At 38.4% G+C, this 16647-nt stretch overlaps 1 protein-coding gene across 4 annotated transcripts in view; it reads right to left on the reverse strand.

Moving 5' to 3' along the window:
- The window catches only part of TAPT1 (transmembrane anterior posterior transformation 1), a 50849-nt gene extending 34905 nt beyond the window's left edge, over nt 1-15944 (reverse strand). Inside the window, exons 1-4 of one of the 4 annotated variants that reach the window (XM_032685335.1) lie at nt 15693-15944; nt 11012-11142; nt 6686-6804; nt 1896-1919 (exon numbers count right to left, since the gene is read on the reverse strand). In XM_032685335.1, coding sequence (XP_032541226.1) covers nt 1896-1919; nt 6686-6804; nt 11012-11142; nt 15693-15903 — 485 coding nt within the window. In that variant the 5' untranslated portion in view covers nt 15904-15944. Of the gene's footprint in view, nt 1-1895; nt 1920-2574; nt 2642-6685; nt 6805-11006; nt 11143-15692 lie in introns of those variants that run through there. The other 3 variants (XM_032685338.1, XM_032685336.1, XM_032685337.1) reach the window with 3 other exon arrangements.
- Between the last annotated feature and the right edge of the window lie 703 nt (nt 15945-16647).

The following is a 16647-nucleotide window of genomic DNA, read 5'->3' on the forward strand; positions in this document are numbered from 1 at the left end:
ACCTACATAAAACAGCTGCCCAGAGAAGAAAAATCTGGTGTGGAAAACAAATGTTCATTGTAAGCAAACTCACTAGATAAAGTGAAAGTTTAAGGAACTAGTTATCTGTCTGTAATTTTCAAGGTCTGTCTATTTAGTATCATACTCAAAATGCCATGATCTTCATCTTACATAGTAATAAGAGTTTTGTCTCCATCTACTGGTTGACAACCATTAAGTTCAATCATCCACATGGTCTGTGACTACAGAGATGGTAATACCACTGGATCTGTAATGTTTGCTACTGAACAGCACGATGGATTTCACAGTACTTTACTACAGAAGCAAAATGGCTCAAGGCTTTCAGTGTATTGTTATCTACCCCACCAAGTCGTTTTTTGTTCTAACAGCTGTACAACTGAAGTTACTTAGCATTCAGCAGAGCATTATTAGGAAAAAAATCACAGTTTACCAATATTTATCTTTAATATGTTAAAAATCACAAGTAGTTAATGCACAAGTTTAAGTGAGTGATTTCTGAAAAAAACAAGACCGTGTGTTAAGTACTTTAACAAGACTTTCTTATTGAATTTAAAGTTGTTAAACCATTTGGAACATGAAATGCACCCTGAACAAAGAGAAATTTGTTCTTGCTGTATAAAAAACCTCCTCCCTACAGTTGTTTCTCGTATGCTTTTCAGCAACTGTCACTGCACAATGAACAATGTTTTCACTATATTGTGTAATCTACAGACAAGTACACTTGTCTGAGCACTTAGTTACTTAAGTATCCAACCTATACACACTCTGAATATATTATTATAAACTTAACGATGCACAGACTGTCATATGATGTCATATGACTTCTTAATTTTTGTCTTTCAGGCTTCCTGGTGCTCCTCAATTCTTTACTAGTCTGATTATATATGGTTTTCCAGTCACCTTAGGGTTGTTTGAGTTTTGGTTGTTGTGCTGGTTTTTTTTAAACCAACAGGTATTCGAGACATTTTTCTTGTTTAACTGAACAGTTAATTGCATTTTAAATGGTTCTTTTTGTTTAGTCTGCTTAGTCTCATCCAAATAATTCAGATTACTCCCCTTTGAAGTTAACACAGACAAAATTTCCAATACTGATGTCATAGATATAGTAATTTAAGATATGAATACGGTAACAGTGTAATAATGCTTTAGGTGGATATTTTCATATTAATAAAAAATAGACATATACATTTATAAACTTATTATAAGAGTAATGTTTCTATAAATGTTGTTTTATTTCACTGAAAAAAACCTTTTCATTTATACAGGTTTATTGTTCTGCTAATAATGCACTGAAGAAGTCTTTTAGCACTGAGGTTACAAGTTCGAGCATCTATCTTACAGAAAACCTTTTCTAATTATATTATTTGTAGGATTTTTTTTTCCTGTAGTCTTTATCGATCTCTCAGTTCTCCAAGGTATCCTTCATTAATCAACGGTGGCGTCATAAATTCCTAATCTTACATGAAGCACTAACAAAAATGATTAGATTAACACATAACAGGATATTTCCCTGTTAGCATAACTAAAGATGTCAGGGAAAATAAAAAATCCAAGCAAGTTTGGACTTTTTAAAATGTCCAAAGTGATCCACTGGAAATATTCTACAATTATGCTCATTTGGCTTCAGGAAGAAAAGCTATTTTGATCAAATCTAACATCCAGCTTGAGCCTTTAAAAAGAAATACATCTTACAGTACCCAGGACTTCACTGCTGTAAAATTGTGATAATAAAAATACGTCCCAAATGAAGAATTCCAAGGTACTGAGAACTCAGTTTGCCAAGATTAGATGGCATTGCATTTCTTAAACAATAAAAAGCCTCCACATGCACACAACACAGCACGAGACCATGCTAAGAATGAAACAAAACCAACCTTGCTGTTAGGCCCCGATGAGAGCTGTCTCAAAATAAATTAAAAAAAAAAACAAAAACGAGATTTCAAATAAGTGACAACTAGAATAAGCTTTCATTAAGCTTTTATTTTTTTAACAACAGTATCAACTATAACTGAAGTCAGTAAACAAACATGCTAAAGTGCTGTATTTTATTATGCACAGAATCATCTTCAAGTCTAATACTAAGATACCTGGCAATGAACTCTCAGGACTCCCCAGAATTTAGGTTAAGCATTACAAAAAAATACCAGCTTGAAGTACACGCAAAAATAAAGCTATGAACCTGACTGAAGCAGTACTTAGAACAAACATCAAAAACCTTAAGGCACTATAAACTAAAGTACAGCAGGGGCTATAGTTTTTCCAGCATACCCTATTTTAAAATGGGCCAAACTGGTCCCTGGGCACTCTAAGTAAAAATGTTTTATATCTAACATCACAACTTCCACAGTGATGCAAGTTACATATGAAAATATACCTACTACAAACAGCACTGAATCAATTTTGTGTGTTGGTTATTAAAACTAAATGTTGCTTTCTCCTTTGAAGTATGTTGGTTAATTTAGCTACTTGTAACCAGTCTTTTTACTGATTACATGTAGATGTGTGAATTTGGCTGACAGTATAGAAGGAAAAAGAAAATCAGGATTTACTCACCAAGGAGGAATCCCTGTGACACCACATTCCATCCTATAAAGGAAGTGAAAGTGCTCTTCCCTTCGGTCTGATTTACAAGAAAGAAAGAAAGAGAAGGTTGTAATGTTGCTACACTATGCACTGCTATGGAGAGGAGAAAGGACTACTTGGTCTGAGAGTACACTACCAAAAGTAATGAATGCACCTTCCTTTTTTGATTGGTAGAAAGTTACACATTTTGGTGGGCAGGTGCACTACTTTCTCAATGAACTTAAGGTGACAATAGGAGCTATAGTCCTTCACCAAAAAAAAAAAAAATTAGGCTTGGGACTAAGTGTGCAACAGAGGTTCAAATCTATTTAATAATCTGACAATATGAACAAAGAAATAATGTCCTAATAAGAATGCCAGTGTGTTTAATTTTTTTCTGAGATGCTTTCTTTCTTGAAATAATGCTGTTCTATTTATTTCCTACTGAAAAATGTAAATCTGTGAATTCTTAGGAGGGCAATGGGAATTTTAAGAGTTACATAGAATATAGCTGAAGTTAATGATGCTATTGCTGACAGGACCTAAATTAATTTATTTCAGAGAGCAGAGTAAAAGCAAAATGCAGAACATGTATTTATAAACTGTATCTACTTCCGCGTGGAAGAACTGTGAAGGTCTTGTCATTCAATCTTCACATATAAAAAAATCTTCTACTGTACTTTCTTGAGAAAACTAGAATTTGGAGGAGAAAAAAGTCTCACTTTCCCTATCAAGTCCTTACTTGCTTTGTGGAGATGATGTAAAATGCCTTTAGGGATAATTAAATTGGGAGTCCCATTAGAGTTTCACTAATACACAATTTTAGCTTTCATATCACGGTGTTTTACAAATAACATAGAAGAGCTTTTCCATATTCCTATATGACCTTTTATTGATGTGCAAAATATTTTCAACAAAAATTAGTTAGCTCTATGAAAGTTTCAAAACAAGCAGCGATATTATTCTACCCAGAATCTCTGGGTCTGAGGTATTATTATAAAAAAAGCATCTGCATTTAAAAGGAAACCGTACCTTTCAGCCACAAACAGAGTTATTTTTAGGAACCTGTCACCAAGGACTGTAGTTAGGAAGAGAATTCCACCAGGTCCACTTCTCTCTCTACCTTAGATTGGTTGTTAAACCTAAGTATGTGTTTTTATGTTGTCAAAGAATATTTTAATAAAATTAGAGTAGTTTAAAGATTAAAGAGAGTAATTTAGGAAAATTCATGACTCAAAAGAAAATACAGTAAAACTGATTTTTTTTTTAATTTCAGAAGATGTAATTTAATTTTGTGAACTGTTTGTTAATTTTTTAAGAGCACCCTGCTACTTACAAAGCACAGAAACAATGAAGTTGCACCTGCCAAAACTACCACAATGTGATGATTCAGCCTCTGCAAGTTTGATCACAGTGATTTAACCAGCAGTTTAGTTCACTTAATGATCGAATCTTGGATTCTTCTAACTGAAGAAGTTTTAGAGTCTTGCTAAAAAACAGCTTATTTAGCACCAATATAGCTCTCACAAAACCACCAAACTAAATTTGCTCAAAAGGAAAGATCAAGTGATGAGGAATGACAAAAGTCAAACTGAAGCGCTTACACTGTCCAGGCAGAAAAAGGAAACCACTTTCTTTAAGATACATTACTCTGCTTCCTTTCAGAACTCTGTAAAATGGAATATTAAAACCTATGGAAGAGGCTATTAAGCATGCCCCATACACTTAAGCACTGTGCACAATACAACACAGACAGGAATTAGCCCATTTACATAGAATGGGGGTTTATTGTTTTATAGAAATAATGGGTAACAATCTTTTTCTACACTGAAAAGAGCAGATAGAATTATGAGGAAATAAATGAACTGAAGAGTAAACTGAAAGGGAGACAGAAAACTCATTGCTCAATTATTTCACTGAGATGTTGAGAAAAAAGTCAAGATGAAGGGAGGAGCACTTTTATTTACTACACAGAATGGAATATGATGTGGCAGGTTCAAATAACAACTAGTCAACGTTTATTTGATATTTGTGAGAAAGAGCAAGCTAAACAGCCACCTGCTTTGTAAGTACTTTTTGCAATTACAAATGTGCTTTACCTATTGAACTCGTTTGTTACAAACACATAAAAATGTATTTCCTAAGCTAGAAGAAAATCACAAATTTTTTTTGCCATAATAAATCACATAGCATAAACAGAAAAACAACAAAAAAACCCCAAAACTCAAAGTGCAGGCTCTGAATATCTGGAAATAAGTACATCTGAAAAAGTTCCATTAGATATCACAGACATGAATTCTAAATCTTTCAGTAAAAAGCCACCAACACTAGAACATGAATGAATTAGACAAAGCCTCAACTACTGAACAAGTAAAGAGATTCTAGGGATCTAAATTCCAAAGACATTGGAGGAAACTGTGACAAAAGAAATCGCTTCAGCAGTTGTTACAAAAACAAAGCCTTCTTCACTCAAGATCATCTCATTTTCACTGCATCTTACCTGGTAACACTTTCAAGTTAACATAGTCAAGTTAAATAGATTAAACTGGATTCTACCCTGCCTCACAGGCTAAAAATCCTGTCAAGCAAGACAGACTAAGTTTTAACACTGAAGGTTCATGTACCTACATATACACACATCACATATGCATGAGTGCGTGCGGTGTTTTCAATGTCATTTGCTTCACGATATTGAACAACAACCAAAACCAGCAACTGGTCTTTCAAATTTTTAATCATAATTTCAGAAGGGCAGAAAACTTCTTTGTCAAAAGCAAAACTGAGTTTATAGACAAGGAAAAACATTCTTGAACAAAAAAAAAGTAGTAAGATCAAAATGACACATTAAAATCCATTACATTTACCTGAATTTTAACATTTTAGCAATACCATCCACATGGATATCTCACAATAGGCACATAATTTGACTTGTCATCAGGTTAAAACCAAATAGTTGTCACTTTTTAACACAACTAAGAAAAATCTTTTGACCTAATCAAAGTCTGAGAGTCAGCTCAAAAATAACAGCACAATAAAACATTAGAGACTGCCACCTAGTGCCTGTGTTAAGCATCACTAAAGTACAAACATTTCAACTTTAGACAATACTTTAAAATATTATTTCTTGTGCAACTAGACTAGCATTTGCTCTAATCAGAACATACATTTGTAAACTATGCATCTAAAAGCCCTTCACATTTAAAAGACAATATTAATAACACTAATTCAAGCAACCCTGTTAAAAAAAAAAATAAAAAAATCTGTAACCGTAAATCAAGTTTTGGGAAACCTGGAATAAAAACCCTGAAGTCTTTCTTCATTCAGGAAAAAATTACAACACTAATACAAATGCTCTTTTTCTTTTGAGCTACACTTAAGGCTTAGAAAATCAGCTTTACTGTAAAGTAGCAAATTTTATGAAGGAAATTAATTTTATCCAATTTTTTATGCCTATGCCAGAAAGGCAAACTAAAAATCCTATGTATTAGCAACTTTATTCTTAGTATTGATCTGAACAGGAAAGCAAGGAGCTAAGATCTAAAAGTTCTTAATATTCTGATTAGTTTTCCTCTCTAAGAGTTACTCTCCAAGATTCTTCAAAGGAAAGAAAAGAACACATTTTATTCAGGGATCCTTTTGGCAAAGTTTACCATGAAAATAAGAAAAATTTTTATTGTTAACAAACAAACAAAACCACCAAAAACTTCTGTTTCAATATCAAAAAGTCTATCAAAAGACATGGGCCAAGTCAGTCAGCCTTAGAAATTTTGAAACAGTGTTCAAATAGATGTCAGATAAAAGAACAAAACTGTAAGGTAAGGTTACATCTCTGTCCTTTACTAACCTGAATATGCCTAAGTGGTGCTGTTATCAAACTGTTGTGTCTGAAGGAAGCAATGATGACAGTTAGTGACTGGTGGCAAAGCTTAGAAGTCCCATACACACACCTTTGCCTTGGCTAGTTTAGACCAAAACTTCTATTTTACAGTGGAAGAAGTCATCAGTAGTTCAAAAGGTACAGAAAGGTAATAAAATGAAGCACACACATAAATGGAGAAACATTATTTAAGGGTATCAACACCTTTCTCTTAAATCAACTTACCGTAAGCCATAGCATGGCAAAGTGATGAACCGGAACATTGCCAGAAAGACTCTCAAAGGAAGCAGGGTGAATACATAGAGAAAAGCATCCAGGCACAAAAAGATTCCAAAAAACATCAACTAAATTACAAAAATAAAACAGAATTATGTTAGTAATTTATAAAGGGTTACAAAAGTTCATAAGGAATTATTTTATGAAAAATACATTTGCATAAGGCTAATTTACCAAATAAGCACAATACTCTCACTTGCTCAATCAGCTGAACTGTAACAAAAATTAACATGCTATGCACTTTGAAGACTATTCAGCAAAAATTCTGCACCACAAGGTCCAAGCAGCAAAGGCTTTTGCAGACTTTCACAGCTCACCGAACTCAGTCTTTATTTAATAGATGAACTGCACTTGGATATAACTGCAGCTCATTTTCCAGTGGTGACTTTCCTCTAAGGTTACAAAAATTCATGTTTTAACCTTAGAGGAAAAAAGCTGTGTGTAAATGTGCACAGCCAGTTTTCAGCATTACCCCTCTATTTTTTTATTACCTGGTAAATTTTCTACTGCATAGCTCATTACAGTTTGGTAGATCTCTTTCACGGCATATTCATCTTTTTCATATAATATAAACTACGAAGAGGTAAATTTCCCATTGCCTAGTGCTTTATCCTTAAATTTACAGAAACACTTAAAGCCATTTCACTATATCCCTAAGCCAAGCAACTCTACGATAATTAAACTAGACCTAAACTCTACAGTTGAAAGCTCTTGTATACCAGACTCTCTTCACATGACATTCCTTCTTCATCTGATCTTTGGATGATTCTATGAGTCTACCTGAATGGGATTCTAGGCACATGCCTTTATACTTCTGCCAGATCAGGAGCTAATATTTTTTCTTTCAAGGATAATGATGTAAAAAAGCAAACTTATCTTACTACACAATTAAGACTAGCAACATCTAAGCAGGCCTAATGTCCATGACAGATATGCATTTACATGTGGAAGTTGTATGCACTGTTGATGAGAAAGGAAGACACTGGGGTAGTGGGGTGTGTATAAACCAAAGTACAAGCAAATTACTTTTATCTCCCATAAGCCTTTCAAAATACCTTCTTTGTGCAACAGCCACATCAGTGTCCAAGGAGCTACATATCACTGATGTGTGCCCTTCTCTCACTCTTACTCCTTGTGCATCCTTATAACTTTCACAGCAATCCTACGGACTGCACTCCAGTGCATCTATTCATAAGCCACATTAAGAGGACTGGCTTGGGCATAACAGCACTGCTGTCATCCCTGAGTTGTTACTTTCCCTTATAATATTATTTCAACTAATTCTGACAGAATATTTCAATACCATCATGATATTAAGGTCTCTTCCCTGACATTCACTCATTCGCCTCTAATACCATATTCTAAAATTTCAGCAGAGAGTTATCATTTAAAGTTATCAGGAGCAGCATTACATGAATGGTGGATAAACACATGCAGTGCATTAATATGCTATTAAGCAACCTATTTCTTTGCTAACTTTTAAACCAGGTGCTGAATTTTCAAGCACTGGGGATGATAGAGCTGAACACTTTCCTTTTTTTTTTTTTTAACTCCTTAACCCAAGTAAAATAGAAAGACAGCCTGTCATTTTGCCTCTCTGTTCTTTGAGGACATTTTATAATCTCAAAAACAACACTGCATTTTCTTTTAGATTTAGACAGACTTCTTCTCTGCCTGAGTGTAATGATGGTTTTTCACATTCTGTAAGCTAGTGTTAATATTTGCAATTGTTTTTTAATGTCCTCTTTTTTCTAATTTTTTTACTACAATGCACTTGCACATTTACATGCATCCATTTAAATATAATCAGTACTGAACCTTCCAATCCTTTCTGTAAATATTATTTTTGCTGTTACATTCCAGATACTGAGGAACTAACAGAAAAGCTTACAGAGCTTTTCCATCATCATAACTATAACTTAGAAAAAGAGCACAGTTTAATTTTGAGATCAACTAACAAGTCTTCCCTTAAGATGGCAGGAAGAGAGACCACCTTTTCATTTAGTATAAATACCCTACTACAAGGACAAGTTTCCACTGAAATTGCACAAAAAGCTTGAGTGGAAGCAGCACTTATACTGTAAATTATCTAGGTTCCCCAAATAAAAAAGGGTAGTCAGAACAACAAATACAAAAATACTGCCCTTTTAACATCACACCCCACTCTAAACTCTGGGAATGTAATAAGTGCATATTAAATAATATCTCTCAATATTAGGTTTTGATAAATTTACTCCAGTTTATTCTCACTATCTTATCACTATCACATTCTTATTCTGTAATTATACTACTAGGTAGAAAAAGCAATTAAGAAAATTCTTCTGTTCCTTTCCTAGTGTCTTACATGCCTTATTTCAAGTAAACAGATTTTTGTATCACATAGGCAAACGGTTCCTGCAACAGGTGATGATCTGTACACTATTTAGCTTTCTTTCTAGATGCTCATCATTGTATTTTTTTTAATGAGGAAGATTCAATTTGACATAGCTAGTATGAGTACTAAGCTGGACTAAGCCAATGCAAAGAACTAACAAATTTGTTTTGTAATCTCCCTTTAAGAAGATAATTATCACTTTTTAAATCTGTTTATTATTCAGTTTCATAATATTTCTTATTCAAAGTACAGACTGAAGTTTGATGGAGTTTGCATGGTAAATCAATTTTACTACAGCATCAATCTTATGTATAAAAAGACTGCTGGTCATTACTTGTTCCTACACACTGAAGGTTTTATTGGAAATCTGAGGTGATGATCCTTCAGAATAATTTCTGCCTTACATGCCTTGGAGACAGCATATAAGTCTACATAATTACAGTGGAGATGATGTAGAACTGCTGTATTGTTCAAGCGAGTCTCGACCATAGGTGGAATATTCTACCATAAACTGGAATGGGTAAATAGTGAGGACGTGAAGACACCACCCCTGGAGAGGTTCAAAGGCCATCTGCCTCTGATCCCCAGCAACCTGTTTGTTGTAGGTGACACAGCTTTAAGGAAGGGCGTGGATTATATCATCTCAGAGGTCCATCCCAATCTCATTCATTCAGTGATTTTCTGCAGTAATTGACTGGGAATTCAGCTTTCTAAAACCAGGCCTTACCATGGTTCAGGGATCAATTTAATGACACTGAAGGAGGAACCAGGTGCTACTGACAAAGGGAATCCTACTCTCCCTCCTTCCTCCACTGCACTTTCATCTTTCTGCCCCTACCCAAAGCTACAGAGGTCCCCTTCTGTAGGCTCTGGACTGTCAAGAATATTGGCTGAGCAAATCAGCTCAATAGCACAGAATAAACAGAGCAAGAAAAGTGAAGCATTCATTGCTGAATTATGAGCTGATTTAACTCTTGGAACAGTCCAACAAGCTCATGCAAAGCAGGCAGCATGCATAAAGCAGGAGACTGAAGTGGGAGGAAGAGTGAAATAAGCCTCTTCCTTCAATGTAAGTTAAATTGATTTAGTTCTATTTGTAGTGGATTTAGTTCTATTGATTAGTTCTATTTGTAACTTCATCCATAGAGATTCTGGAAATTTTAGCAATCTTAATTTTAATGTTATCATTACACTACAGCCTAGTCAAACCTTATTACCAGTGTTGCCTTACTCATTATCCTTGAGCATACTGCTGCTGCTGCCTCCCAAATCAACATGGTTATGCCAAAATAAAACTCTCCTCTACCTTACACCACTGGAATTGGCTCACTGCAGGGCCAGAATGACATCTAAGCTGATATAAAGGAGGTGGCTGGAATCCCTCAGGAAGGGCCACAGCACTGGGATAGAGAGGGAAGATGTGGTAAACAGTAGCAAGAAGCAAAATAGAAGACTATGAAAATTATGTCAAAAACCTTAGACAAACTCATCCATCACCACATTTTTATAAGACTGAAATCTTCCCATCCTCAAAGCATTAAAGACTTGAAAAAAATCTGTACAATTTTTTAATGCAAAATTACATTTTGCTACAAAAAGTTTTCTTTTAATTGACTATTCCTTCAAGCATCAGTGACATCTCTATATTTGAATTAATTTGTCATCATCTGGACTTTTCTGTCCCTGCTAATAAGTTGAGCTGCAAGCAGTAACAAGCAAACACAGGCAAAAAACTCCCTGAAACAAAAACATTTAAGTTAGTAACACTGAAAAATAATCATTATAGATATTTACATCTTTTCTTTAGTAGCAAAGGTGTTTTAAAAAACACATATTTCCTTAAATACTTTAATGCAACAGATTTCATCTCTAAATTGAATCAAATATTAAACATACTTCACCTTCTCCAGTTCTTTTGGTATCCGCATGCACGTGTACACTCTCTCTCTCCGCTCTGTGTATTTTGCTTCATTATGTTCAAGGAAGTAACCTCTTGTTAGCTCAGCACTGATGAATCTCAGCAATGAAAGATCTATTCAGAAACACACAGAAGCAGAAGACACCTCAGACTTCAGGCATGATCTCCAAAGGGTGAGAAGCTGCTGTGCTTTTGTTACTTTGCTACATGTTTCATTTACAAGGCCTCTAACCCAGAAGGTTTCTGCTGATGGTTAAATAACTGTACGGAAGGAGCTGTATGAGAAGCAAGTCCTATGCTCTCCCCTTCATTACCCTGTTGCCTCCCAACAAATAAAACAAGCTACTTTTCCCAGGCAATCCTTTCCATCAGATAACACAAAACATTACTTAAAGTCGCTACACTGAATGCAATAAACTTAATTTATTGACAGTCCTCCTAAATTTACTAAGCTCCATTTCTGACTTCTTAAAAGCTATTTTCTCTCTCAGCAACATTAGCAACCTTTTTTTTTATTACAAAGAAAAACTTTCTGTAAGATCAAAATGTTCATGGACACAAATCCCAAGTCATTCAGTACACAAACAGTACAAGCACACTGAACATTTGGAGATCAGAACAAAGTCTTGCACAATCAAAAAGCCATCAGGTATGCACAAGTTTTCTGTGTTTTAATGCCTATAGCTAAACAAACTGAAGGTTGACTGACCTATGTTTAGCCGACTCATATGGCTTCTAAAAAAGACTTTGCACAGAGCAGTCTTGCAAAATTAATAACATATGAAATTATGAAAAACATGAAATCATAATTATGAAATTCAGGCTGTCAGTACAAAGAGGTTGAGCTTAAGATTCAACACTCACTGATGAGGTCTGACATCACCACCTCCTTGTAACACTTCAGAAGTGACAGAACACTACAATGAAGTTCAGCATCTCTGGTTATTGGTATTTAAAAATAGAAACTCTCAGTGTTCACACAACCTTGAAAAGATGTAAATGACTGATCTAGACAAACAGGTGAAAAGCTACAGAGCACCTACCATGACACAAGCACATGTTCACAAACAGTAAACTCAGATTTTAGCCAAATTCTTAGTGACTATTAGAGGTGGAAGGGACCTTGCATGGCAGAATACTCCACATTTCTCTCAGGATGAAGAGGCTGTATAACAGCAATAGTAAAACTGCCTAAGTAACAGGTGGTAAGAGAGGAATGCAAGCATGAACACTATGCATGAAACGTTCGCCCAAAACTATCTGAGGCAATGTCTTCTCAATAGTCACCACATTGAAGATGAAGACCACTAACATAAACAGTAGCCAGAAAATTATGAAGTGTTTCAAAGCAGAGAAGGAATCAGCTCAAACAGAACTATACAAGAAGCAGAAGAGACAAGGTGTGCTTATAACCTACATTGCCTTGGGGGGACACGCACACACACGTATTGAGTGTGATTAGAACTTGGGGGGATTACAAACAAGCACCTTGAAGTTTGTGGTGGTGTATTAACATTCTTTGCATGCCTGGTATTGTGATTTATCATGTTGCCTATACTGATCACAGCTATATAACTCAGTAAGGGCAGGTTAATTATGTATTGTTAATAAATCATGATTTCCTTTAAACTAAGTGAACTGAATCGTTTTTCCCCTGTATGAGCTTGTTTGGATAGTGATTTTGATGATTTATATATTACTGATCCACTTCTGTAAGGCAGGCCAACACCACTCTAAGCCTTAAAATCATTTATTTTAAAACAAACAAACCAACATGTAGTTTAATGAGTAGTAAATAATATTTACATGTAAAATTTCAATCAAAGTTCATTCTGTGAAATAAAGCAGAAATTCATACCACTAAATCACTGTTCAGATCTCTTGTGAGCACTATTACTTGTAATTTTTTTTTGGTTTTGCCAATTCTTCCTTGTTTAGAAACATGAAAGCAAAGAGATAACTTTAGGTGTAAACACACTGAGTAACCACTCTGTTAACTGCCTAGGTGTATTTTCTTCCATGTCGGATAACTGACCTTCTCTAACTTAAAGATAATGCAACCTGAAGTTTCCTGCACAATAAATATTTGCATATGAGCAACCACCATAGAGTAACTTATGGGTCCCTGTCAACTTGAGATATTCAATGATATTAGCTAATGAGCTATTTGTTCCCACTCCTTCTTACCTCACACAAACTATTTCATAGGCCTATTACTGAAAAACAAATGATTTTAAGTTTTTGTCACCTGGCTACACTTTCATGCCCCAGATATTAAGGGATAATCATCCTCATGACTGAGGTTGATCAACACACAAGCTCCAGACTGTGATTGCAAAATAATCTCCCCAATGACAGGGGATGCACTGGAACACAGTCACTCAGCCACCTCCTTTCTGGGCACTCACTGCTGCCCAGCATCAGCCCCAGCCCTGTGCCAGCTGTGAAAAAGATTAGTGGCTGACCCTGTAGGAAAAACACAGTAACCAAAAGAACAGCATGAGACACCAAGGCAGGACAAAGCAATAAATCACCCGAAAAATGGCTTAATTCTGCTATCAAAGCATCAGGCAACATTTGCTTTTAAAAGTAAACACTCTAACTCCTACTTCAAATTCCTTCCCTACTTCAAATTTCCCTCTTTTGCAGTCAGAAAATTTTAGACTGCGGCCCAAGTTTAATCTGTTCAGACAGCATACTCTTAATGCTTATAGTATGCTGATTTATCTCCCCACCTCAAGAGAGGAAAGCATAAGCAGCTTCAAAAACATAAAAGGCCACAAGTTTCTTCAAGGTAAGAAGATAATGATTTACCTAAGTTATATTTCAATGCATAGCTACACAAAGGATAACCATTAACCAGAAATGCAGAGGAAAAGTTGTGCAAGGATGAAATGAACTGCGCTTCAATAAGTTTTTATTATATAATCATAACTTTAACCCCAAATTCCAGGCACTCACTTCACTCCTGTCAATCCTAAATACACATTTCTTCCGTAAACACATCAGTTAATCAATGAAGAAAATATATTTTTTAAAAGCATTTCCTTCTTCTCTAAACAACTTCTTTTTACAGTACTAGTCCTGCTTCATCACCATGAAGAAAACCGTACTTCTATTATTTATTGCTACCCTTAGGTTAGTTAAGATTTTGAGTTGCTCTATCAAAAAGCTTATTCTCCTTATGTTTTCTTGCCCTGAAGAGTCAGACAGCACCAATGATTTCTAACTATTTTTAAATTTCAAATCTATTGCTGGAACATAGTTGGGTATTTTTCACTGCCTGCAATAACAATTCCTTTATAAAGTTATTCAGCTGTCTGTCAGGCACATCAACATGTATCTTGATCATTCTTTTTTCACCTCAAGGGAATTCATAATACTACAATCAAGCCAATTCTTTTCTAACTATGGAAATTACATCACCATTACATTCTGTAGTGTTCATCAACACCACAGAACTGCAGTCAATGATGCTGCATGTCCTATGACATAACACATCAGAAACAAACACAACACCCATGAAACTCAGAAGGAAAGTGTTCAATTGTTAAATTATTTTAAGAAATCCTAATTCTTTTCTTTTTTTTTTGCATTTGATAAAACCTGTGTTATCACACTCAAGCAACACTGAGGGAGAAAGCCTGGAAAGTTGAACACTTCAAGCACTTTCCAGATTTTTAGCAAGCCAATCAATTAAGAATACGGTGCTAATAAAGTTATTTATAACCTTACCAACACTAAATCCACCCTGATACACCAACCGACAATTTTTACAAAAATAGCAGGACTATTTTAAAAAAATTACTTGGTAGATACCTGAAATAACCAGTTCGAGTGTGAACGTAAATATAGCTACAGACTGATAGCAAAAGCAATGACGTTTTCCCTTTTTTCCCCCCTATAAATCCACAGTTAGTAAACCACACTTAGTTTAAAAGACTTCTAACAATCTGCGTACAAGTTCAAAGCTCCAACAGCACCGCTACTGTCAGCAGTAGAGGCAAAGCCCACTGTGCTCACAGTTGTGTGAACGCTACAAGAACTGGCAGGACGATGAAGCGTTTCACGTACTTCATCAAGAAAGTTGAGCGAGCCCGCAGCCTCCCGGCCCCGGCTCTCCGCTCCTGTCACACACGCTGCCGGGCAGGACCGAGCCTCACAGCCCGAGTTCCAGCTCCAGCGCACAACGCACTCCAGGGGTGATGCCCGTGCTGCTCACAAACCTCCCGGCCATCACCATTTCAGAAGCTGCGTGACAGGGCACGGGGACACCACCGCCCTCGCTCCCCTTCCCCACCGCCCGCGGGACACACTGGCCACGCCGAGAGGCTTCTCCGCACAGACCGGGCGAGTTCGCGGGCCGAACCCAGGGGCAGGGGCCGAGGGAAAGCTCCCTACGAGCCGTCCGCCGCTCCCCGGTCCCGCCCGGTCCCGGCGCACTTTCTGAAGTCGCTCGCCCAAGTTCGCACGGGCGGCGGCGGCGCCCTCAGGCACCACCCTGGCACCGGCCCCTCGGGCGGCGCCGTGAAAAGCCAGCGCCGGCCACCCGCGCCGGGCAACACCGCCTCGGCCACCCCGGTCCCCCGTGAGAGCCACCGCCGCCCGGGGCCCCGCGCTGTCGCCCGCAGGCCTCTCCCCGCGCCGCCGCCGCCGCCCCTCACCCGACAGGCTCCGCTTCTTCTTCCTGCCCCGGTCGCTCTCGTAGAAGCCCAGCGTCTCGGTTCGCTGCTGCGGAGACGGCTGCCCCGGGCCGGCGGCGGGCGGGCGCGGGTCGCTGCTGCCCCAGAGAGTTTTGGGCTCTCCGCGGCCGCCGTCCTGCCGCCCGTCCCCGGCGGTGCCCGGCGCGGTGGCGGCGTCGGCCACGCCGGCCATGTTCGCCGCCCGCTGCGCGCCCGCCGCCCCCGCGCCGCGCGCCTGCCGCTGACTCATCACCGCGCGACAGCCGCGGGACCGGCCGCGCGCCGCTGCCCCGCGCGCGGGGAGCGGGGGCGGGGCCGTCGCGCCGCCATCTTGTGCCGCTTGTTAACCCATCACGGGCCGGGGGCTTGTCCTCGCGCCTCCCTCTGTGAGGCTCCCTCTGGTTTTGTGGATCCTGCAGGGCACAAATAACGCTATTTGCGCTGGGGGACAGCTCTAGGGTTTGTTCGTAAACTGGCTGTGATGGTCACGGTTTAACACACGCACCCCCAACACGTGGGGCTGGGGGACAGCAGTTCAAAGCAGCTGGAAACAACGTGATGAATCCACCTTGAGCCTTGTTCAGAAAAATGGAAAGCGGGCGGTGAATTATTAACTCTAAAGCCAACAGGGTTCCGATGAACTGCAGGACATGGGTTGGCCTGGACAGGGCTCTTGAGGTCACAGCCCCGCGCTGCCCCGGCTGGGACGGCGCCGGGAGGAGCCGCGGCTGCCGAGCCCACGGGGAGCAGCCGGAGCCCCCCGGCCCACATGGAGCTCACCAGCCCCTGCAGGGCTTGAGGAGCCCGCGGAGGTCACGGAGCCCCACCAGCCTGAAAACTAGAGTCTGAAAGCATGCGGTTCCTGAAGTGCTGAGGCTGGAAATGCTGTTCGCTGCTGGCAGCGTGGTACTGGCGGTGATGAGGCTTGCCACAGACC

This window comes from Chiroxiphia lanceolata, chromosome 4 (genome assembly GCF_009829145.1).
Source record: "Chiroxiphia lanceolata isolate bChiLan1 chromosome 4, bChiLan1.pri, whole genome shotgun sequence".
NCBI classification, from domain to species: domain Eukaryota; kingdom Metazoa; phylum Chordata; class Aves; order Passeriformes; family Pipridae; genus Chiroxiphia; species Chiroxiphia lanceolata.